Raw genomic sequence first — 26,392 nt, forward strand, 5'->3', positions numbered from 1 at the left:
GTAAAGGAAGGCAGGTAAGGGAACAAAGGAAGGCAGGTAAGGGAGCAAAGGAAGGCAGGTAAGGGAGCAAAGGAAGGCAGGTAAGGGAGCAAAGGAAGGCAGGTACGGGAACAAAGGAAGGCAGGTAAGGGAACAAAGGAAGGCAGGCAAGGGAGCAAAGGAAGACAGGCAAGGGAGCAAAGGAAGACAGGCAAGGGAGCTAAGGAAGACAGGCAAGGGAGCTAAGGAAGACAGGCAAGGGAGCTAAGGAAGACAGGCAAGGGAGCTAAGGAAGACAGGCAAGGGAGCTAAGGAAGAAAGAAAATAGCCAGGAGTAGAAGATGGCTGATGGAAAGAAAAAAACATGAGGGGAAGAAAAAGGATGAGGGGAAGGTCAAGGCCAACTGAAGGGCTCACCAAGGGTAGAAGATGACTTTGTGGTTTGCAAGGCAGTGGGGGAGATGGCAGACAACCAAGGCTGCAAGGGGGAGGATCTGAGGGGAGCAGAGAAGGAGGACAAGCACCACAAAGGCTATTAAGGGAGGAACAGTGCTGAGGGAGAAAGGTAGCATCTTAGGGGAGCAGAGAAGGAGGACAAGCACAAATGCTATTAAGGGAGAAACAGTGCTGCAGGAGAAAGATAGCAGGACAGGCAGGGACTAGCAGCTGCATGGATGACAGCTTAGGGCGGAAACAAAATGGGAAGTGGCTGGGAGAATATGGCAGCAAGGGGGCGGGGGAAAATTATGCATGAATGACGACAGCTGAGAAGTAAAGAAGGCTGGGGAGATGCATGGAGTTTGTTAAAATGTCTTTGATTAAAGGGGAATTCAGATTAGGTTATATTCCCCCTCTTCCTATAGGCCTATGTCATGCGAAGAATGGCAAGCAAGGAGAGAAATATGTTAAAGAAAGTGAGAACACAAGCATGTTTTCAGAAAAGTTTTTTTTTTTATTGGTAACATCACCATAGCCATTAGCAGCATTTTAGACACGCACAGACATAGAACAACTTGCAGTGTATACTTCTTTAAAATGGACTGGAGTGATGGTCACAAAGCAAACAATCTTTACCAGGATTCCAGCTTCCGAGCAAAGGGGATGAGGGTCTACTGAAAAGCCAAAGTCAAGTCTTTAGCTGTCAGCAGTTGTAGGTAAAACCCTTATATATACCGTCTTCATGTGAAGGGTCTCCAGGGACGTACCATCCGTAATTTCTAAAGAGATGAACAATAAAATAAATGAGTTGATTTAATGTAAATATCTGATGAAGGTACATTCAAACTATTCCTGAGCTACTGCTGTGCAAGGTACATGAACAACATACATACTTTTGCAAGTACTTTCAGACATTATTGATTTAGTACAAATTTGCTGTATACCATTGACTTATGCATGGACAGGGCGCGAAAAGTTATCTGCAATCCCTAGCTGCATCTAAATTGTTTATCGTCATGAAAACTGGGGTGATAGTAGCAAGAAATAGAGGTGAACTGGCACACCAAATGAGAAGAAAGGAAAATGTGATTTACTCATTTAGCATCGGTTTGTGACATGTAGTGCTGTGGATCACATGCTCTGCATACTCCTGCCATCTAATGTTGGGCTTGGATGTGTGCAACTTGTTTTTCTTCAAAGAAGTCTTTTGAATCATAAGGTATGGTGACTCCTGCTATGACTAGTAATGCACATGAACATTGGCTCCATTGTTAGACTGCTTTTCTGCACAGCAGGTGAGGATGAAATGGAGCTAACCATGCAAGAGAACAAAGAAACAAAGGCATCTGCAACATCTTGAGGCTTTCCGGGAGGAGGGTGGGTGCATGTGAATCTACAGCACTACATGCCTCAAACAGATGCTTACAAGATAACATTTCCATTTGTGGCAGGTGTAGCTGACAATACACTTACTCTACATGGACTGTAATAGGTAACTTGCCTGAGGATGCTGGAAAAGTGCTACAGCTTGGTCAATGTTAGCTTGTAGAGGTCCTAAGATATTCTTAAAGTAGTGCTTAGTGAATGTGTGTGAAGTGGGCCAAGTAGATGTTTTACATATCATCTATGGGACTGTTAACAAAGAAAGCCTTGAAGGCCCCTTTTTGTGGATGGAGTGGGGCCTGGGTGGCGTGGGCAATTGCTTCTTGGCTTAAGCATAACAAGCCTGAAAATATTTGACTAGCATCTTGGCTATTCAGCCTTTAGAGAAGGCATTGCCTTTGTGTTTTTTTTTTTTTTTTTTTTTTAATGAGACAAAGAGCTCCTGAGATTTCCAAAAGGGTTTTGTATTGCCAGTTAATAAATGAGGGCCCTCTTGACCTTTAGTGTGTGAAGGGCCCTTTCTGCCGGAGCCTGGGTGTGAGACAAGGAGTTCAATTTTTTGGGTAAAGTGGAAAAAAGATCCCACCTTCGGCAGAAATTTTTGATTCGCCCTAAGGATGACTCTTTCATTGTGCATCTAAAATAAAGGTTCCTGGGGGGAAAGAGCTTGAAGTTACACGCCTGAGAGGACAAAGGCACTAGGAAAGAAACAGCAGGATGCACAAATGAAGGGGTTCAAAAGGAAGGACCATGAGTCATATGAGAACAATACTGAGCTTACAGACAAGGGCCGGGGGTACCCTGGGTGGAATGACTTGCTTTCATGAAGGCCTTGACACCCGGAACCTTGAATAGTGAAGTATGTTCCCTATTTTGAAGTAAGCTGCAACTGCAGCTAAGCGAAGATGGACAGATGTGAAGGTGAGGCCTGACGTTTGCAGATGAAGCATGTAGCAAACTATGTCTTGCACTGCTGGCCTGAGTGGGTCAATGTGCATGTCTGGCATTGCTGGCTTGAGTGGGTCAATGTTTTTAGGGAAGCAGTAGTGGACAAATCCTTTCCATTAAGCCATGCATAGCAGGCCCGCATTGTAGGCCTGCTGGCCTCCTTGAGAATGGTCATAGATTCAGGAGGCAGGCTGAAGAAACCCAGATTCTAGGACTTCAGGAGCCAAACTGAAAGATTGAGCTGGCTGGCATTCGGGTGCCTGACTGTGCCCTGATTCCAAGTGAGAAGGTCTGGCCAGTTGGGCACAATCTGGAGAGGTCAAGAAGGGTGTTGAACCAGAGTTTCCTGGCCCACGTGGGAACCACCAAGCTGAATATATGATGGATGCTTGCTGAACCCTCCGAACTGTGAACAGAAGGAGTGGGAGAGGCGGTAAAAGCATAGGAAAAAATTATTGACCAGTTAATCAACAGTGCATTGCCAATGGGAACTCAGAGTTTGCTTGGGCATTCAGTGTTTTTGGCTGTGGTGAAGGTCTATGTTGGGGAACACCCAACAACAGAAGCATGGAAACAGAATGTGCGGACAGAGTAACCTTTTGGTGGGGGGGGGGGGGGAGGCTTGTTGCTGCCACTTGCTGAGCAGGTCTGCAAAGTTGTTGTCCACTACCGCTAAATACTCCTTTAAGGAAAGCACCATTTTTGACATGGTTAGACCCCACTTTTTCTGGTTTCTGATGTAGCTTTGACTGTTAGTGAACTGGGTCCCTGCTAACCAGGTCCCCAGTGACAGATCATGGGTGGAAAGTCATGAAAAGAAACTGACATAGCACGCCGGTGTGGCCCCTGTATACAATCGTGATGTCATCATGGCAACCAGGATGCCAACAACGCATGCGGAGTCGACCGACAGCACCTGACGGCGCAGGGGTACTGAATGAAGAAAAACCTTTGGATTCAGTCTGACGCCTGGGGGAAATTCTAAGGTGAGGAATCTGCAACTAGAAGTCTCTTTCAGAGATGCATGAACAGATCCGGTCCTCCTATGTCCCTGTCGATTCTGAGACAAACTAAGTGAACAGGGAAGACTTTTTAAATGCATGTGCTGGGTACTGGTCATTATGAGTTCCCAAGCTACATGATGGCTTCTGTGAATCCTGGGTGTTTGGTATCAAACATCTTAGAATAATAAACTCTCACTGACCCCAGTCATGGATTTATTAATAAATGCACACAGAGGGCACCTTATAGGTGCCCCCTGAAAACCTACCAACTAATAGTGTGTTGAGTGACTGGTCCTGACCAGTTCAGCCACCACAGATGCGTTTCTGGCCCCAAAAGTGAAAGCCAGCACTCTCGAGGGCCTGAGACAAAAGCCTGCACTGGGCGGAGTCATTACCTCCTCTACCGGGCAGGATGGACATTCTAGCGCCGAAAGATTCAAAGGCCTTGCCGCCTTTGTAATGCAACCCAGGTCTCTCCAAATGGTGGAGATGACCAACCCCTCAATCCTGACCCCACTTTTGGTGGCAACACAGGCGGGAATATTAGGCAGGTTAGCAGGTGTGCCCACTTCATGCCAGTCCCACCCCCTAAGGTGGACCAGCTGAAGTGGACACCACTTTTCAAATCCCTCCATCTTGCTTGGAAGAAATTAGGCTGTAGGAAGCTGGCCTGGTGTGTGGTGAGCACCTGTGGTGTTAGCACCCTATACCAGGTCCAGGTATCCCCTATTAGTGAAGTGTAGGCAGTGTCTAGGGAGCCAGGGCTCTTTAGAGGTAGCTGTGAATGAGCAGCCAAAACTTATCTAGGAGACATGAAAAGCTTATGCAATACCACTATAGGCACACAGCACTTTCACTCATGAAAGAACCACACAGTGTTACAAAAATAAAGGTACTTTATTATGGTAACACAAACACTATAATACTAATAGGCAGTCCCCCCCAACTGGAGGTAAGTAAAAACACTAATTACATACACAACCGCAATCAGTGAGGAACATAAGAAAAACAAGCATTGCCAAAAGTATTAGAAAATAGCAAGGGCCCTAGGGAAGGGCCAAATTATGTTCTAAGAAAATGGAATGCGAGATACAGTCCCCCACCCAAGGATGTGGAGTTGTTAGAGAGGAGCTGGAGGAACTAGGAACCCCAAGAGGTAAGTATCAGTGTGACCCCCAGCGACCAGGTGAACAGACGCAAGTACCTGGTTTTCCCCCAAAATAACAAGAGGACTTAGGAAAAGGAGTGTGCAAGACCCAAACCAGACTGGAAGAACCCAAAGGTAGATTCTGGCAGAAGAGGACCTGCATAAGAAGGGGATCAAGTCCAGTTCATGATGGAGTGTACTGTCATTGCAGGAGCCACTACCCATGCTACTGTGGATGCAGGACCAGGTCGACAGGGAAGAAGACAACCAGCTGTGCAGCGCAGAAGATGAAGAGGAGTTCCTGTAGTGATGCAGATGGTGTCCCACGTCGGCTGTCGGGTTGCAGTGGGTCAGTGGTGCCGGAGAACCACCAACAAGCATTTGCAAATGCAAAAGAGGAAGAAGACGAGTTGCAAGGCTGGAGAAGACCAGCAAGGCTCGACCCAAGGAGGGGAGTCCGGGGTGACCCTCAGCATTAACAAGAGTCACAAGAAGAGAAGGCATCCCCCACAAGCAACCCACTGGCAGCAGGCACAGCAGTCGCAGTGAGGCCCACTCAGCACACCTGAAGAGGAGTCCCACGTTGCTGGAGCAGCAGAGGTCAGACTGTGCTTGGCAAGAAGAAGTGCTGGGGGCTGGGGGTACACAGAGCCTGAAGATCCCTTGGTCAGGAGTAAACATGCTTTGGTAGAAGCAAGAGTTGCGGTGCACAGGGGTACTGTCCTGCAGGGAGAGGCAAGGGCTTACCTTCTCCCAAGTTGGATAGCTGGCAGAGAGAACGAAGGGGACCACTCCAGACCACCACCTGTGATGCAGAATCCACGCAGCTCCAGAGCAGAGCAGATCAACGCAGCCAATCGTCATCGCAGTTGGTGTCTGCAGATGCAGGGAAGTGAGTCCTTCACTCCAATGGGAGATTCCTTTTTGCTTCTCGCAAGGTGGCCACCTATCAGGAAGGGGCTGTGATGTCACTTGCCTGACCTGGCCACTCAGATGCTTCCAGGGGTCTCAGCACATCTTGGAATCAAGATGGCAGAACCAAGTGGCCACCTCAAGGAGCTCTGGGCACTACCCCTGGGGTGGTGATGGACAGGGTAGTGGTCACTCCCCTTTCCTTTGTCCAGTTTCACACCAGAGCAGGGACTAAGGGTCCCAGGAATGGTGCAACCTGGTTTATTAAAGAAGGGCACCAAATGTGCCCTTCAAAGCATACCAGTGGCTTGGGGAGGCTACCCTTCCCAAGCCATGTGACACCTATTTCCAAGGGAGAGGGTGTTGCTTCCCTCTCCCTCAGGGAATCCTTTTTTTTCTGTCTTCCCCTGCCTGAGCTGGTCAAGCCGCAAGAGGGCAGTAACCTGTGTGTGTGTGCTGCCTGAAAAACCTCAGAAGACTCGTAGGAGCATGGGCACCATGGTCAGTCAAAAAATGCCCAGGGTAGCTCTCTCCGGATCAGCGCGTGGTGCGGAAAGAAAAGAACTGATGTCACTGCACAGAGATGTCGTCTATGTACGACTCCAGGCGACAACGATACCCGCAGAGTCGACCAACGTCACCTGATGACGCGCAAGGGCACTGCTCGTAGAAAAGTCTCTGAATCAAGTCTGAGGCCTCAGGGAAATTCTAAGGTAAGGAATCTGAAACTAGAAGTCTCTATCACATACATGTTGATCCCAGGGTACTATTACAGAACATATTCATCCTGTGTGTGTATTCAGAGGGGGCATCCGGGGAGGAGATTACGATTTTCCAGAATCAGTCAATGACGAACACAGAGAGGCCTTAGTAGACTATTGAAATGACAATTCATAGAATAACACCAGGACTGCATCAAAGTATTGAACACATTTTAAGCATTGGCTCCATCTTAAAATGGCTATTTAGGAATTGAAATGATTTTAATGCACATGCACCACATAACATAGCAATGAGATCATTCTGCCGTTCAAGAACAGCACTCTTTCCTGAGACGCGCATTCCTCTGCGTGGTTCTCCTGCAGTGTGAGATCCCTTTCTGTAGTGCTGCGTGGGCTCCTTCTGCGACTTCTGTGACCCCGTCCTGTGGGTGCTGGCTCCGCTCCTGTGGGTCATCTGTGTCACTGAGGGTCCCCTGTGCCTTCCCCTCCTGGGTTGAGTCTTCCTTGGCCTTGATGGTTCCCAGCAGCACCACATTTCCACTAACCACAAGTTTGCTTTTGCCGTGGCTTGTTGGTGGAATTCCTGCACCAACACTCATCTGCAATCTTCACTCCAGCGTGGGACATCTTCTGCATCCATCAGGAACTTGTTACTTCAGTTTTTCGACTGGATGTGTTGGCATATTTTAAGTCTGGGTAATAGGAGGCTGCTACATGCCACCCAGCGCACGTGTTCTAACCTTTACATATTGAAAATATTTTGCTAACCAACTGCCATCTCCGGTTTTTAGGTAAGGTCACACTACATTGGTACAGAAACTGAAACAGTAGCTGTTAAAAATGACTCATTATTGAATAGATCTATGAATAAAGTGGCTGAACGTATATGATATAAATATACAGTAAACATCCACACAAATGGGAAAACCATACAGCACAAAATAAGCACAGGTTTTTATTGAAGGAATTCGGAGTCCAAAGATTCTTAAGACGTTTCAGTTCAGAAACACTATGCATGACATGAGTCATCATCAGGACATTGTAACTTCCTCCTGCATCCTGTTTCTTATAACCTCAAAATGGGTGAGGATGCCTGTTTGGTATCTATGAGATCACTACACAATGTTCTATAATAGAATTTTTCACAGCTATAAGTTGATGACCTTAAGAAGTCCACATGGCCCACAAAGGGCATGCTGCTTACGCAAAAAGAGTGCGGACAAGTGGAATACAATATGCACTAGTTGAAAAAGCAATGACAGGCAGGGGTTTAGCCTTGACAACTAATGTGTAATTAGTGACTGACTTGAAGCATAAGAAGGGGCAACAGGCTAGAGGCAATCTCTTTTGCTTACACAGAAAAACAGACTACCAAAGTGCATTTTCAATATCATAGCGGCTGCAAGAGATGCAGTGCACGTCGGTATCATTTCCGGATTCCAAGCTGACGCCTGGAAATTCTAAAGGTAAGAAATCTGCAGATAGAAGTCGCTATCAGATTGCCTCATCAAGTGCTTGAAGATCATGCCTACACTGCCCTCACGATAACAGAATTCCACTGGCTCCAACTGGTGGCCTGCACCATCTTGTGGGCTAGCTGCATCATCAACAAAGTGATTGTGGCAGCACTCCCACCTATCTGGCTGACAAACTCACCATCTCCATTGCTCTGGCCACTCTTGCAGGAAAAATACAATCAGTCTAAAGACCAAGAAAAGCAAGAAAGCAAAAAATTTGGCAACTGGCCTTCTCCATCTGTGCAGTACAGGTATTAAATAACATCCCTTTATTTAACAGGACCACTCCTACCCTTTTTTTCAATTAAGGAAGGAGCTGAAGTTACACCTCTTTGAAGCATACTATATGACAATAAAAAGTCTACTACTCAGAAACCAGCAACTCCCAGCCTATATTCACTTCCTCTGATATTATTGTTGCCCTATTTAGTTCTCCACCGCCTTTCGGCTAGATTTGCACCATATACAAGTATCTAGTCTTGCTGATCCAGCAAAGCTTAATATCCATCCTCAGCATCAAGCGCGGTTGAATAAAGAATCATAATTGAAGAAAGCCAATAATCAGCACTGTTCCGGATTTAAGGCTTCTGTGGGCTTAGAAAACAAGCTGCAATGTCACAGGTGGAGAGTGCTGTCACTTCTGGGGTGACACCTGTGTAGCTCTTCTAACAAAGGTGCTATGGCACCTGAAGTGCAGATCAGGTCGGATACACATGGATACTTCTCCCAATAAGCAGTCTGTGCAGGGAAGTTTGTAATACAAGCAAAATATTAAGCAAATATTTTTTTAAAGGGTAAACTAAATGAGATATATAGTTTGCTTCTTAAACTTAATCGATAAAAATGATGTTTGCATGTATTACAGAGACATTGTTTTTACAGATTCATTTATTCCATCTGTGAAGCGATAATATAATTGTATTTAGCAGGTAGCTGTGCACCACTGACTTTACGGCTTTCTATGACAGAGTAATATAGTGAAGTGTGTTTTTTCATTACTAGGTTATGCTTATGAAGGGATTGTTTGAACAACATCTTCAAAAGCATTCCTCTCACAAAGTCGACAAGATTTAACATATCTAATTAACAAGTCCAGAAGAGTGTATGTTATTCAAACTTGTTTTACTACCCAAACTCATTGAAACATCTGTGCCCGTTATCACTATTAGCATTTTTTATGACCAGGTCGTTTCACAGTTAACTTCTGAGAGCATGACGTTTGGTTCAAAAGTATCACTTTTGGTCAGTTCAGAGCTGGTGACATTTGGCTAAGTCAACTTTTCAAAATGACAACGCCTTCTGTGGCGCCCAACTTTAATCGGAACGAATTGCCAGAAGAATCTGGTAATACGGAATGAGGATCCGAGGAGGCATGTTTGAAGCACTATATCAAAGTTATGAGGTTCCCTTTCACCAACTGATAGGGAAGTATGAGACTTTAGTTGTTAAACACTGGGCCCTGTTGCAGATAACCCTACTATGGGGTGATCTACTTTCCGGATTAAACAACTTCAACTTTGCCATATTGAAAAATGACTATGACCATTTCAACAAGTTTTTTCCATTCCAAGAATAACAATGAGACATGCATCCATCCATACACGTATCTTATTCAATACTCTCCACTAATATATGCAGTTTCATAATAAATTACAGTAATTCTAAAATGTATTAAAAAAATACTGTTGAGTGGAAGGTTCACTCTGGTAGTTACTGGCCCGCAAAAAGGTTAAGCAGCCCTATGCTGAAGGAAAGAGCTTGCTCTGCCGCCGCCCTCCCCTCCACCCCCACCCCCCCCCCCGTTCATGACTACCATGAAGTGCTCTTCAGTGAACAACCATATTAATGGTGTGAACTTGCACGTTAGCCAAATTTTCACGTCAAAATGTTTACAACTACCCTCTCAGGAGCCACTGCATTGACAGAAGCTCCTTTAGTAGACTTGTTAATGTATACAAAGAATGAAGCCTATGTAACAGTACTTCACTGTGAGCGATAGCACAGCCTCTTTCAGCGCAAACAGGGGTTGTAAAACAGACAAGAAAATAATTTTTATTAATCTACAGAAATGTTCCATAATCGTCTTTTACTTTAGTCACATAGCACACAGTTTACATTAAATACAAAAAAATGGGTACGGACTGTGAAGTTTTGTTGTATTACCACAATCGATGCCAGCTACAAATTACATATTAATCTGAATGCGCATTCTCTTATGCGACAGCTGGAAAATGCATGCTCTCGTGGAGTTTTTAGGCAAAAAGAGAAAAGTAGGTCCCTAAAAGTGAGAGGTAGATAGATGCAAGTAAAAAGGGTAAGACCAAGTGATGAGACAAACACAAGATGGTCAAGGGAATCTATCGAATTAGAAGCAAGCAAATGAGTGACAATTAAGACAACCAATGGCAAGCCATTGCCACAGTTAAGCCTACAGTAACATCTTGTTAAGCCGACAAAAGTTATTTTACGGCCTGACAACTTGAGCTGTCTGGTAAGCTCGAACTAAAAAACGGAAAATGAACCTTTCAAAGGAGGCTTCCCATCGTTCATGAAACTATTGGGATTCCTCCCCAACGACTAACACAATTCCAGAGACAGGTTAGTTTGACACCTATTGAAGATCAGATTTTTGCCTTCATCATGCAGGAAGAGGACAGGTACTAAGTACTAAGAACTCTTGCCTACACGGTCATGGGTGGTATGAAGCGTCAAGCCATCACAAGCCAGCACTTTACAAAGCAAATTATTTTAGTATAAAATATGCCCCTTGAAATAGATAATAGTGGAAAAATCTGAACGTTTTACTCTACAAATACTGAGGACGTTGATATTGTCATTTTTATTACAAAAAATCAAAAAGTCAGAGTAAATTAACATGCGCATTTACCTTCAGTTTGCAATAAATCCGCCAGGTACGGTGCAGTTACACACAGAATGGGGAATACGGAGTAGGGCTATTTAATCTGGTTGTAAATGACAGACCTCGCCATTCTATGGACTTTTTCTGTATACATTTACCGCTAGCTTTGAGGAGGTGGGAAATGTATGCGGCAGCTAGTGCGGGTAATAGGTGACAGGGAAATGGGAACGTATATTCTCGCAGAGGGAAGCTCTTTTATATATTTAAAGCAAACCAATTAAACTTCGCCTCTGCTGCAGCCAAAGCCTCCTATGTTTTTTCGCCTGAAATACTATATACATACAAACATTCTTCTAAACCGGACCACTAATAATCAAGCAGGACAAAATTGACGCATGAATGCATACACCAACTTCTTCCTGCATGTCTTGTGATAAGGCCCTTAGTGTTCTAATTGTGTCTTCTTTCCTAGGTATAGTCCTAAACATAGGATTCCCTTTACAATGCAACTTCCTGTGTAAATATGAAGTTAAGCTTCATAATGCACCAAACGTTTTCTTTATGTATAGAAGGCATCAACTCAGACCCGACCCTAGCAAAGGAAGCATGCATGAACAGACTAAATAAATCAATGTGTCACAAGTTAGTGGTCTGGGCCTTTATCGTGTCGCTCTTGATGGACCCCAACATATATTCCGTTCTGATGACGTCTCATGTTTATAGTTAAGGCATGATTTCAGTATAGTAACACCGCAGGCTCTCTTAGTTAATGGATTCAAGATAATCACAGATTACGCAGAGTAGTAATCTAGGGGGTACTAATATTTCTACGAGCTAAGTCATGCTTGCTCGTAACTGTGTAAATTTCAATGAGAAAATAAATGTGTTTAACTTCCGTTTGGCTGCCATAGTAATGCATTCCTTTCATATATAAGATCAATGTAACTGCTAAAATAAAGTTCACTCAGCAACACGGAAACAAGCATTCTCAGCACATGCTCCAGCATCAGGAACAATATCCCCTCTATGACCGCAGAAAAGCACCGATCTTTCCACAACTAAGGACGAAATTGAAAACTCACCTTTGCAAGGATCCTCTCTCAGACAGGCTGACTTCTACCCCTTCCACTTTCTTTATCTTTATCTTTGTCCCTATGCATTCTCACAGGGGCTCCGTTGCTAGCCAGTTAGGTTCAGCTTTGGAAATAGCAACAAATATATACATACGCATCATGGCTGAGATCTATGTGCAACCAACCTTTGCAACACGTGATTACTGGCAAAGTACTAGCTGTGCTTTTAGCAGCTTGCCTCAATATGATGCAATTTCCCAGGTGCTAGCTAATGAATGACTGCAAGAACATCCACTGCTCAAATGTACCTTATTTGTGGGCTATGGAAAAGATGACCTTACAGCACTGATTGTGAATGGATGGTTGTGAAATGTCTATTTGTATAGGGTGATCCAATGCTGCTCATTGGTAGGCCGCCCTGATCATACACCAAGGTAGGTGATATAGTGCCCATTTGTAAGGTTCTCTCCTTTGCTGAACATGGGTGGACTCCTCAGAGTATTCCTATGCGTTGCTTCGTGCGAGCCTTCGAGGGTACCACTGGAACCTATACAATGGCTGAATACATAATACCTATTTCTAGGGGCTGGTCCAAGCCACTTTCATAATATTTGTTAGTAAGAGCATACACAATGACAGGCTGCATAATACCCAATCCTACTGTATGCTTATCTGCTGCTCCTAGGTAATTGCAACAGCATATGCCATAATTGATCGAAGGCAGTGCTTCCCTTCACAAATGCACACTTTTCTCCATTCTTAATATGGTTTAAACTATATGATAGAGAACACCCCAAAGATGGTACATATCAGTGTGTGTGTCCTTTCACATTTTTGTCCTACACAATGCATTTGTGGAGAACACGATTACTGCAAAAAATAAATGCTTGGGCGGTTTCTGCCACACATGCATGACACCAAAAACACTTGTTACATAGGCCACAAGTCATTAACACATTTACTATCCATCAATAACCATAACATTGAGTGATTAAAAGTTATATTGCTTACTTCTTTTTTCTCCAATTTACGTCAAGGTGTAGAGGAAGACATAAGAAGAGCAGAACTCTGGTCTTGACACAAAAAATACAAACACTACAAATACTTGCCACAAGACAGACACCCACACGTTCATCCAAAGTAGAGCTACGGACTCAATGGATGGAAAACGTGTTTCGGTAACTTGATGGGGGTTATGCAGCAGTACATTACACTTTCTAGCACTTGGCTTCAATGAATAACACACCCCTCAAGTCATAGCATAACTACAGGGAAAATTACAAGGTGAAGCAAGGTGGTTGTTTAAAAGAAATACAAAACGTGGGGTTTAATTGAAAATGTAGACGCTAAATCGCCTGTTAAAGAAAGAGCACCCGACAAAAAACAGGTGCCAACGCAGGTTCGACTCAATGATTGCTTTACAAGTTTCAGCTCACATTGATAAAGTGGTACACCACCCAGCTGAAATATAACTGCCTTGGTGTTCCGTCCCTCCTCCCCACTAGTTCCGTTATTGGATTCTGACTGAGGAAGGAACGCTCCAGGCCAAAGCCTACATTTTTCCCTAGGAACAATATATGTTTATTTTACAGGTTCTATAGTGCTAACATGTATATTTTTTGTCAACTCCCAAGCATGCATGACAGGTAAATTACTTCTCTTCTAGTATTTACAGAAAAGCTGGTGTTTTCCAATCTTGTAACAGCTTGTGCTGCGACAAAATAGGTGCCTTTAGTTAAATATATATTACCGGTCATCCCTCATTTTGTTTTTATTTTTATTTAAAAGCATTTAAATGGCTCATATGGAACTGTAACAAACTAAAATGTAGCAAAATTATACTCTAAAATCAACAGGGTTTCTACGATCCTACTAACATAGTAAAGCACTATATAAAGGTGAAATTATTAACTAGAAGTCCATTGTTTATTAAAGTATGAAAGATTGTGTTGAAAGGGACATGCACCATCGAGCACTGCCTGAGCAGGTTCAGAGTAATAAATCTTGCCCAAAAATTGAAGCGATGACTATATCGCAGTGTTGTTTTTTCAGCTATATGGGAACTTCACATTTTCTCCTGTGAGGAGAACATTTGCCAATACTCTTCCAATGCATGCTTTAGAAATATGACTTTATTAGTCAACTGCGCTTTCTGAATAGTTACTGTCAGAAATGTGGTTTTTGGTTGGCAGTCTCTGTCCAAGCAAGAACCCTCACTCTAGTCAGGGCAAGTCATACACAATCCAAATTATCCTGTGCCCACCCTCTGGTAGCTTGGCACGAGCAGTCAGGCTTAACTTAGAAGGCAATGTGTAAAGTATTTGTGCAATAAATCATACAATAACACAATATAGCACCACAAAAATACACCACACTGTTTAGAAAAAGAATATATAATATTTATCTGGATATTTGCAGGTCAAAACGACCAAAGATGCAATATGAATTTGTAAAGGTATCACTAAAAAGTGATATAAAGTGTCTTAAGTCTTTAAAAATCAAACAAAGTCTCTTTCAAGCACAAAGTACCTGGTTTAAAGTGGAAAATCTCCGCAAAGGGCCGCAGAGGAGGAGATACGTGGAAAAATGGTGTGTGCGTCGGTTTCGCCCCTTCACACACAGACTTGCGTCGTTCTTTTTCACGTGTGGAAGTCGTGTGTCGTTTTCCGGCGCGGACAGTCTCCTCCTGTGGTTCGCAGGATTACCAGATGTCCCGGGGTCTGTGCGTGGAATCCTAGGCTTGTTTTCCGGCTGCGCGTCGTTCCGGTGGGCTGTGCGGGAAATCTTCTCGCTCACGGCAGGCGTTGCGTCGATTTCCTTTATGAAGTCGGCGGCGTTGTCCAGGCGAGGCCGTGCGTCGAAGTTCCGGTCGCACCGCAGGCGTCGCGTGGTGTCTTTCCGGATCGGCGTGCGGTGAATTTTTCACTGCAGAGCAAGCTGTGTGTCAAATCTTTCGCCGCACAAGGCGTCCAGATGCAAAAGAGAAGTCTTTTTGGTCCTGAGACTTCAGGGAACAGTAGGCAAGCTCTATCCAAGCCCGTGGAGAGCACTTCAGCAGCAAGGCAAGAGTTCAGCAAGGCAGCAGGGCAACAGCAAGGCGGCAGTTCTTCTTGGCAGGATGCAGGTTCTGGTTCAGGTTTCTTCTCCAGCAAGTGTCTGATGAGGTAGGTCAGAGGCCCTGTTTTATACCCAAATGTGCCTTTGAAGTGGGGGAGACTTCAAAGAGTGGCTAAGAAGTGCACCAGGTCCCCTTTCAGTTCAATCCTGTCTGCCAGGGTCCCAGTAGGGGGTGTGGCAGTCCTTTGTGTGAGTGCAGGCCCTCCACCCTCCCAGCCCAGGAAGACCCATTCAAAATGCAGATGTATGCAAGTGAGGCTGAGTACCCTGTGTTTGGGGTGTGTCTGAGTGAATACACAAGGAGCTGTCAACTAAACCCAGCCAGACGTGGATTGTAAGGCACAGAAAGATTTAAGTGCACTTTCTAAAAGTGGCATTTCTAGTATAGTAATATTAAATCCAACTTCATCAGTCAGCAGGACTTTGTATTACCATTCTGGCCATACTAAATATGACCTTCCTAGTCCTTTCAGATCAGCAGCTACCACTTCAATAATGTATGAGGGCAGCCCTAATGTTAGTCTATGAAGGGAGCAGGCCTCACTGTAGTTTATAAACAAATTTAGGAGTTTTACACTACCAGGACATGTAAAACTACACAGGTACATGTCCTGCCTTTCACCCACACAGCACCCTGCTCCAGGGGTTACCTACGGCACACATTAGAGGTGACTTATATGTGGGGAAAGGGGAGGTTTAGGCTTGGCAAGTACTTTTAAATGCCAAGTCGAGGTGACAGTGAAACTGCACACACAGGCCTTGCAATGGCAGACCTGAGACAAGGTAAAAGGGGCTACTTAAGTGGGTGGCACAACCAGTGCTGCAGACCCACTAGTAGCATTTAATCTACAGGCCCAAAGGCACATATAGTGCACATTACTAGAGACTTATAAGTAAATTAAATAGTCCAATCAGGTATGATCCAAGGTTACCATGTTTAAACGGAGAAAGCATATGCACTTTAGCACTGGTTAGCAGTGATAAAGTGCGCAGAGTCTAAAAGCCATCAAAAACAGTGTCCAAAAAGTGGAGGGAGGCAGGCAAAAAGTTAGGGGTGACCACCCTAAGGCTGTCAGGTCTAAAAGTTACTATAACACAGCAATATATATCTGACTGCAGGTGAATGAATGAATTAAAAAATATGTAGCACAGATCTGAGAACTGAGTGCGCGCAATGTCAGGTGGCGTGGTGTGGATCTGAGTGGCCTCGTCTTTGGAGCAGTTTGTGATGTCACTCACAGGTGTGAGTACGTCAATTCTTTTCCTTCTGCGTCGGTTAGTGCAGATCCAGAATCGAGCTACCCTCTATCTTTTTGACAGTCCTTTTTTGACCCTTTTGTCTAAGATTTTTTCAAGTCTGTGCGAGAAAGACGTCTAGGAAAGCGGGGTTTAAGCCATGCGCCACCTGCCACCGCGCCATGTCGGTGACATAGCCCCATAAGGTATGTCCCCAGTGTTTGGACCAAGTCGTGTTCCAACTGCAGGGCCATGGCCCCGAAAGCTTTGAGGGAGCGTTCCCAGAAGCTCATGGTCACCTGGTAGTCAATGTAAGCTGGCGCGACTCCTCAGAGGCCATGGTCCTGTTCGAGTAAGAGGTCGCGGGACAGCTCGAGGAGCCCCAAGTCCTCTTCATGTCACTTTAGGTTCCCTGGGCACTCGGGGAAAAGGCACAAGAAGAAGAATAAGCCTAAGCACACTTTGACTTCACCTTGTCTGTCTGTTGATGAGGCGAGTCGGGAACATCGACGTTCCAGGCATGATTCCACAGAGCCGATGACAGGGCCAGCTTTGAGTCTCCATCCCTTTCCGGGAGCCAGAGCAACCCCCGCTCAGTATCTCAAATTTGAAAAGGCTGGCTCCACTGGCGCGTGCCTTCTGGCCCCGTGGGGTCGGCAGAGGCCCCATCAGAGTCCACCCCAGCGGCTTCAGCGCCGATGGGTCTCTTGGATCCAATATCAGATCCAGAACAACGTTGAGTCCACACTGACCGGCCTCCTTCGACATTGTTCCCAACATAGATGCTCCCCGCGCCACTGGCACCCACAGGTGGTGCAAGCCCCATTCTGATACCTGATGATCCGGAGCTGGAACGGTGTCATGCGACGCCAATTCTGGTACCAACAGGGGCCAGAGCATTGCCTGAGTCTTATTATGATCAACCAGGCATTGGTGGAGAATGGGAGAGGTCACAGGGCCCTCTTGAGTATGGATTGGAGCAAATGGACTGGTATGAGGAGTTAGGAGAAGACAGTGGACTGGACACCTCTCCAGATACTGGCATGCTCTCACCTCATACTGTGGCTACGGAGGAGGGAGCATCGTATGCTCTGGTGGTGCATAGGGTAGCTGAGGACTTGGGCCTAGACCTGCCTACAGTGGAGGTCCGGACTAACCTCCTGACTGAGGTGCTTCACCCAGGGGTTTCCACATCAGAACCAATGTTGCCCTTTAATGAAGCCCTCACTGATGTCCTGCTGGGGACGTGGTCCATACCCAGCACAGGGGCTCCAGCAAATAGGACAACTGGCTGCTGCCATCGCCCAGCTCCAAATTATTCTAGCTTCCTCATACAACACCCACCCCGAAAAGCTTGGTGGTCCAAGCCTCCACTTCACATGACGCCTTCCCTTGCGCTCCCCTAGATAGGGAATTCAAGTGGCTGGACCAACTTGGAAAGAACATGTTTCCTTGCTTCAGCCTGGCATTGAGGCCAGTAAACACCTCATGCCTTTTGGGCCGTTTTTACATATTTTAAGGGATACGGTGATGGGATACGGTGACGCAGGTGATGTCTCAGGTCCCAGAGGGTCGTGCGAGACGCGGTCTCACAAGCAGTCAAAGATGGGAGAGATGCAGCCAAGTTTACTATTAGGAGTGGTTTGGACATGACTGACTCGCTGGGTAGAGTGATTTCGTCAACGGTGGCCCTTTGTCGCCACGCCTGGCTTCGTACACCTGGCTTTTCAGGGGATGTCCAGGCAAAACTTATAGACATACCCTTCAATGGGTCCCACCTATTTGGTGAAAAGGCAGACTCAGCGCTAGAGTGCTTCAAGGATTCTCGGGCTACGGCCAGGTCCTTAGGCCTTTCGGTGACCCCTCACCAACAGTCTCTCTTTCGCTGCTTTTGAGGCTTCAGAAGGGGTGGGGTACCACCCCATCCACAGACCAGCCACTGTGTTCTGTCAGGTCAGCATCCTGTGTGGGGAGGAGGTCATAGTACCTTCAAACGGTCTGGCCAGAAGTCATCCACTACCCAGCACCTAAGTCCTCCTAGTGTGATTCTGCAAGACCACACACGTCCAGATGGAGGGAGGATTCAATTTCATCTCCCTCACTGGCGGTCCATAACATTGGACACATGGGTCTTGCAGATCATACAGAAGGGCTACTCCCTACCCTTCCAGTCTTTCCCTCCCTCTATGCCTCCATTGAAAGAACGGCTGATGGAAGATCACTTAGTCTTGCTCCGTAAGGAAATTATGGCTCTTTTGGCCAGGGGAGCCATATGTCAGACATCAGAAGTAGGCAGAGGTTGTTATTCCTCCTACTTTCTGATACCCAAAAAGAATAAGGGTCTTCACCCTAGTCTAGATTTGTGGGACATCACTCTCTTCCTCAAACAGAGAAATTCAAAATGCTCACTCTTGCTCAGGTCTTGTCTGCCCTAGAACAAGGAGACTCGATGGGTGCGCTGGACTTTAGAATGCGTATTTTCACATCCTCATCCTGCCTGCCCACAGGTGTTACTTAAGGTTCAAGGTGGGCCACGAGCTCTTTCAGTTTAATGTGCTCCTCATCCGTCTCACCAGTGCCCCTTGGTTGTTCACCAAAGTGATGGCGGTGGTAGCAGCTCATCTGCTCAGGTTAGGGGTTTCAGTCTTCCCCTACTTCGACAACTGGCTGTTGACGGCTCCTTCACTCCAGGCTTTTGTCATCCACCTTCAGACTATGGCGAACCTCCTGCATTTGCTGGGGTTCACTATAAACCTGCCAAAGTCACACCTGACTTCCTCTCAGAAGCCCCCTTTCATCGGGCTTATCCTCCCGAGCAGCGAGTCCAGGATATTCAGGTTATGATACCGATGTTTCAGCCTCTATCCTTGATTTCGGTGAGACAGACTGAGGCTGTTGGGCCTCATGGTCTCCTGCATCCTGTTTGTCAAATATGCCAGATGACATATGAGGGCTCTGCAGTGGAACCATCAGTGGATTCTCACCCTTTCTCAACAGATCTCACAGTAGTGACACATGTGTCACTTCTGGGTTGGGGTGGCCATCTGGGAGAGGTGGAGAACAGAGGCCTCTGGTCTCCGGTGGAATCCGGACTCCATAGCAACTTACTGGAGCGCCGGGCGATCATGCAGTCATTGAAAGCATTTCTTCCTGTTGTAAAAGGGAAGATGGTGCAGGTGTTCATGGACAACACTACTGCAATGTGGTACTGAAACAAGCAGGGCAGTGTGGGGTCATGAACTGTTTGTCAAGAGGCCCTGTGTCTCTGGATATGGCTGGAACAGCAGGACATAATCCTGCAGGTTCAAACCTGCAGGTTCTCTGAATGCCAGGGCAGACAAACTCAGCCATCGAGGCCTAGCGGATCATGGGTGGTGTCTCCATCCAGCGGTGGCACAAGGAATCTCAGCAGTGGAGAGATCCTTGGTTACATCTATTCGCCTTCGCAGAGAACACGCAATGCCAGCAATATTGCGATTTGGCGTTTCCAAGGCGTCACTCGCTCTGCAACGCTTTTCATCACAAGTGGAGTTCAGGCCTCCTGTACGCATTTCCGCCCATACCCCTTCTGCCCAGGGTTCAGGGTCACCCCTAAACACTCAATTTAAGGGTGTGTTTAGGGCTGGTGGGCAGTAGCCAATGGTTACTGTCCCTCTTTGTGCCTCCTCACTGTGGGGAGGGGGGCACATCCCTAATCCTATTGGGGGAAATCCACCAAAGCAAGATGGAGAGTTTTCTAAGACAGGGGTCACCTCAGCTCAGGACACCTATGGGGCTGTCCTGGCTGGAGGGTGACTCCTCCTTGTTTTTCTCATCAACTCCTCCGGACTTGCTGCCAAAAGTGGGAGCTGTGTCTGGGGGGCGGGCATCTCCACTACCTGGAATGCTCTGGGGCGCTGTAACACCAGGCTAGAGCCTTTGAGGCTCAACGGCAGGTGTTACAGTTACTGCAGGGGGAGGTGTGAGGCACCTCCACCCAGGGCAGGCTTTGTTCCTGGTCACAGAGTACACAAAGGCACTCACCCCACGTGGCCAGAACCCCGTCTGGATGTGGCTGGCTGGCAGAAACTGGTCAGCCTAGCACTCGTAGTTAGGCTGGCATGCAGCGGGCATCTCTAAGATACCCTCTGTGTGTATTTCTCAATAAATCCCACACTGGCATCAGTGTGGATGTATTGTGCTGAGAAGTTTGATACCAAACTTCCCAATATTCAGTGTAGCCATTATGGAACTGTGGAGTTTGTGTTTGACAAACTCCCAGACCATAAGACCATATACTCTTATGGCTACCCTGCATTTACAATATCTAAGGTTTTGCTTAGACACTGTAGGGGCATAGTGCTCATGCACATATGCCCTCACCTGTGGTATAGTGCACCCTGCCTTAGGGCTGTAAGGCCTGCTAGAGGTGTGACATACCTATGCCACAGGCAGTGTGAGGTTGGCATGGCACCCTGAGGTGAGTGCCATGTCGACTTAGTCTTTTTCTCCCCACCAGCACACAAGCTGTGAGGCAGTGTGCATGTGCTGAGTGAGGGGTCCCAAGGGTGGCATAATACATGCTGCAGCCCTTCGAGACCTTCCCTGGCCACAGGGCCCTTGGTACCAGGGGTACCATTTACAAGGGACTTATCTGTGTGCCAGGGCTGTGTCAATTGTGGAGACAAAGGTACAGTTATAGGGAAAGAACACTGGTGCTGGGGCCTGGTTAGCAGCGTCCCAGCACACTTTCTATCATAACCAGCATCAACAAAAGGCAAAAAGTTAGGGGGTGACCATGCCAACAGTGGCATTTTCCTACAACTCTGATCTCCGCCTTTCCCAGATGGCCGCATCACCCCAGGAGTGACGCATCTGTCACTCTCGTGAGATCTGGTTGGGGAAGGGAGTGGAGTCTGCCTTTGACCCAATTGCAGTTCACTAACCACCACTGCAGGTCTTTCGCAGTTCCCTCTGAGATATGAACCATGTCGTTAAGATTTCCCTGATGATGTGCCCACTGGAACTTCAGGTCCCACTGCAGAGCCCTCATATGCCATCTGGCATGTTTGACTGATGGGACTCATGGCTTCCTGCATCCTAACAGCCTCAGAGTCTCTCACCAAAATTCAGGATAGAGGCTGAAACATTAGTGTAATAACCTGAATATCCTGGACTCGCTGCTCGGGAAGATAGGACCGAAACTGCACTGTGTTCAGAATCGCCCCAATAAAAGGGAGCTTCTGAGAGGGAGTCGGGTGTGACCTTGTCACATTTATAGTGAACCCCAGCGAATGCAGGAGGTCTGCAGTAGTCTGAGGGTGAATGACAAGAGCCTGGGGTGTCAGAGCCTTCAACAGCCAGTTGTCCAGGTACTGGAAGACTGAAATCTCCAACCTGCACAGATGAGCTGCCACCACCACCATCACTTTGGTGAACACCCGAGGGGCACTGGTGAGATCAGAGGGGAGCACAGTAAACTGAAAGTATTTGTGGCCCTCCTTGAACAGCAAGTAACGCCTGTGGGCAGGTAGGATGGGGATGTGAAAATACGCATCCTGCAAGTCCAACACCACCATCCAGTCTCCTTAGTGCAGGGCAAACAAGACCTGAGCAAGAGTGAGCATCTTGAATTTCCCTTTTTTGAGGAAGAGATTGACGTCCCTTAAATACAAGATAGGGCGAAGACCCTTGTTCTTCTTTGGAATCAGAAAGTAGTGGGAATATCAACCAATGCCTACTTCTGACATCGGGACCCTTTCTATGGGTCCTATGGGTCCCTTGGCCAGGAGAGCTGTAACTTCCATCAGCTGTTCTTTTACTGGAGGGATAGAGGGAGGGAAAGATTGGAAGTGGAGGGAATAGCCCTTCTGTATGATCTGCAAGACCCATTTGTCCGATGTTATGGACCTCCAGTGAGGGAGATGAAATTGAATCCTCCCTCCAACTGGCTGGACATGGTCTTGCTGAACCATACTAGGAGGGCTTGGGCACTGAGGAAGAGGGGGGCTTGGTGGTGGCCAACCTCAGGCTAGACCCTCTGAGTCTGAAGGTACCATGACCGCGTCCTCACACGGGATGCTGTGAAGCCGGAGGACGGTGGCTAACCTGTGGTTGGCGTGGGACCACACCCCTCCCGAAGCCTCGAAAGGGGCGATAGACAGCTGACAAGTCAGCGCTGAAAGGCCCAAGGATTTGGCCGTAGTTTGAGAGTCCTTGAACCTCTCAAGTGCAGAGTCTGCCTTCTCACCAAAAAGGCATGTGCCATCAAAAGGCATGTCCATCAAGTTTGACTGGACATCCCCCGAAAAGCCAGTGGTATGTAGCCAGGCGCAGCATCGAAGGGCTACTGTCGAAGAAAACGCCCTGCCCAGCGAGTTGGTCGTGTCCAAGCCACACCTGATGGTGAACTTGGCTGCATCTCTCTCATCCTTGACAGCTTGGGTGAGTGTGTCCTGTATGCTCTCCGAGACCTGGGGCAGCACTTGTGCCACCGTATCCCATAAAGTATGTGAAAAACGGCCAAACAGCCAAGAGGTGTTTACTGACCTCTATGCCAGGCTGGAGGAAGAAAACAACTTCTTTCCAAGTTGGTCCAGCCTCTTGGATTCCCTATCCAGGGGAGCAGAAGGGAAGGCACCACGGGAAGTGGAGGCTTGGACCACCAAGCTCTCCGGGGTGGGGTGTTGGGTGAGGAAACTAGGGCCAGTTGGAGCTGGTCTATGGCAGCAGCCAACTGCCCTATTCACAGGAGCCCCTGTGCTGGGTTTGGACCACGTCCCAGAAGATCATCTGAGAGGGCCTCACTGAAGGGTAACATTGGCTCCGATGTAGCAACCCCTGGCTGAAGCCCCTCCATCAGGAGATTAGTCCTGACTGGCACCGTAGGCAAGTCTAGGTCCAAGACCTCAGCAGCACTACGCACCACCTTAGCATAAGATGCCCCCTCCTCTGTAGCCACAGCGGGAGGAGAGAGCATGCTAGTATCTGGAGAAGTATGCAGTCCACTGGCTTCTCCTAGATCCTCATACCAGTCCTCATGCTCCAATCCATAATCCAAAGGGTCCTCAGACCCCTCCCATTCCTCACCTGTGCCTGGCTGTTACAAATAAGCCTCAGGCACTGATCTGGGCCTAAATCGATGCAGTTGAAGTCTGAATCGGCGTCGTACGATGTCGTTCCGGCTCCGGATCATCTGAAATGAAGATGGGGCTACCACCACTAGTTGACGTCGGGCCCGGTGCTGGAGGAGGTTGACTGTGAGAACCTGGCACCGGTCCAGATCCACTATCAGATCCTGGGGTCCTCAAAGGCGCTGAGTCCGAATCCAGCGAATCCGATGGGGCCCCTGCTGGCCCCGCGGTGCCCGAAGACCCACCCGAGGGTGCAGCCCGCTCAAAAACAAGGCGCATAGCCCCATAAAGTTCCTTAATTTGAGTGGCGTCGCTCTGGTTCCCAGAAACGGGGGGGAAGACTCGGAGTCGACCCGGGTGATGGCTCGCAGAAACGTGCTTGGAACGTTGATGTTCCCTTGATGCCTCGTCGGCCAACAGACGTGGAGAAGTTGGAGTCCGCTTGGACTTCTTATTCTTTTTGTGCCTTTTACCTGAATGCCCCGATGATCTCAAATGCGAAGAAGATGACTTGTGAGTCCTGGAGCAGTGCCGCGACCTCCTCCTAGAGCAGGACCGCGATCTCCTCTGAGTCGCGCCAACCGAAGATGACTGCCAGGCCTCTAGAAGATTGAGAAATCTCTCTCTCAGGGCCTTCGGAGCCATGGCCCAATAGTCGGAGCACAACTTCGCATCGTGGTCCTTCTCGAGGCAAAAGAGACAAACTTGGTGCAGATCAGTGACCGACATGGCGGGATGACATGAGCCACATGGTTTGAATCCGGTCTTCCTCAAAGTCATTCGCACAGACAACTGAAAAAGTCTTCGGCGAAACGTCGAAAGAAGGATAGCTCTATCTGTACCTACGTTTAACCGGCGTGGAAGGAAAAGAACTGACGTACGCACGCCAGGGAGATGCCTATATAGAAGACTGTTAAGTCACAGACAGCTCCAATGACGCTGACAAAGCCACGCGGAGCTGGGCGACACATGCGGATCCGAACGATGCCACCCGACGGCACGCGCAGGGTACTGCTCAGCAGAAAAAATTCCGGATTTGAAGCTGACGCCAGGGAATTCTAAGGTAAGGAATCTGCAGCAGGAAGTCTCTATCAGATATCCCCTTATCAGTGAAGTGTAGGCAGTGTTTAGGAAGCCAGGGCTCTAGAGGTAACTGTGGATGAGAAGCCAAGACTTATCTAGGAGACATACAAAGCTTATGCAATACCACTATAGTCACACAGTGTAATAAAACAAAGGTACTTTATTATAGTAACATAGGTACTAAAATACTGTATAGGCAATCCCCCAAGTGGAGGTAAGTAAACACACTATTATATACACATTAGCAATCAGTAAACAGAATAGAAAGCAATAGGCATTGGTAAAAGCAATTGCAAATTGTGAGGGCCCTATGGGAGGGCCAAACCATATACAAAAAAAGTGGAATGTGAAAGGCAGTCCCCCACCCAAGGAAGTGGAATCAGTAGAGAGCTGGAGGAACTAGGAACCCCAAGACATAAGTACTAGTGACCAGGAGAGACAGGACCTCAGAAAAGGATTATGCTGGACCTAACCAAGACTGGAAGAACCCAAATGTGGATCCCAACAGAAGAGGACCTGCAAAGGAATGGGACCAAATCTAGTTGGAATTGCAGGGTCCGGTGGTGGCAGGAGCCACTTCCCCACCCATCTGTGGATGCAGGACCAGGTCGACAGTGGATGAAGGTCAGCAATGCAGCTCAGGAGCTGAAGAGGAGTTCCAGAAGTGATGCAAGTGGTGTCCCACGTCGGCGTTCGAGACACAGTCGGTTAGTGGTGGTGGAAAACCATCAACAAGCCTTGGCAAATGCAAGAGACAGAGAAAAAAATTTGCAAGGCTGAAGAGGACCAACCAGGTCGAAAGGACATGACCCAAGGAGGGAAGTCTGAGGTAACCCTCAGCAGTTGGATTGGTCACCTAGCAGGCTGACTACCTATCAGGAGGAGGCTGTGATGGCACCTACCTGACCTGGCCACTCAGATGCTCCAAGGGTCCTCTGCCCACCTTGAAGTCAAGATGGCAGAATCAAGTGACCACCTGAAGGAGCTCTGGGCACCACCCCTAGGGTGGAGATGGACAGGGGAGTGGTCACTCCCCCTTTCTTTGTCCAGTTTCACACCAAATCAAGGACCGGGTGTCCCTGGACCAGCACAAACCAGTTTATGCAAGGAGGGCACCAAATGTGCCATTTAAAGCATACCGGTGGCTTAAGGAGGCTAACCCTCCCAAGCCATGTAACACCTATTACCAAGGGGGAGGGTGTTGCCTCCCTCTCCCACAGGAAATCCCTTGTTCTGCCTTCCTCTGCCTGAGTTGGTCAAGCATCAGGAGGGCATAAATCTGTCTCAGGGTGGCAGCAGCGCAGGCTGCCCCGAAAACCCCAGAAGACTGGTAGGAGCAATGCTAGGGGTCCCTAAGGAGGCCCCCGAGTGCATTGAATCATATGGTATGATTCCGACTGGTTTGATACCAAACATGCCCAGGTTCACAGTTACCATTATGTAGCTGGACACAGGTAGTGACCTGTGTCAAGTACACGGGTAAAATGACTTACCTGCACTTACAAAGTCCAGCGTAATGTAGCTGGTGTTAGTAGGGGCACCCCGGCTCATGCAGGAGTGCCCTCACACATGGGTACCTGCACCCTGCCCTCTGTGCTAGGAGGGCCTACCGTAGGGGTGCCTTACAGTGACCTGTGGTGAAAGGGTGCATGCACCTTTTCACTCAGGCTGCAATGGCAGGCCTACAGGCTCCTTTTGCATGGGCTCCCATGGGTGGCACAATACATGCTGCAGCCCATGGGGAAACCCTGGTTCCCCAATGCCCTGGGTACCTAAGTACCATATACTAGGGACTTATATGGGGCACAAATATGCCATTTGTGGGGTGCGTAAAGTTCTAAGCAAACAAATTTATAGGGAG

At 47.5% G+C, this 26,392-nt stretch overlaps 1 protein-coding gene across 1 annotated transcript in view; it reads right to left on the bottom strand.

Moving 5' to 3' along the window:
* Positions 1-910: 910 nt before the first annotated feature.
* Positions 911-26,392, bottom strand: part of IARS1 (isoleucyl-tRNA synthetase 1) — a 703,557-nt gene continuing 678,075 nt past the window's right edge. Inside the window, exon 34 of the mRNA XM_069206674.1 lies at positions 911-1,196. Coding sequence (XP_069062775.1) covers positions 1,114-1,196 — 83 coding nt within the window. The 3' untranslated portion in view covers positions 911-1,113. The remainder of the gene's footprint in view (positions 1,197-26,392) is intronic.

This window comes from Pleurodeles waltl, chromosome 9 (assembly GCF_031143425.1).
Source record: "Pleurodeles waltl isolate 20211129_DDA chromosome 9, aPleWal1.hap1.20221129, whole genome shotgun sequence".
Taxonomy (NCBI): Eukaryota; Metazoa; Chordata; class Amphibia; order Caudata; family Salamandridae; genus Pleurodeles; species Pleurodeles waltl.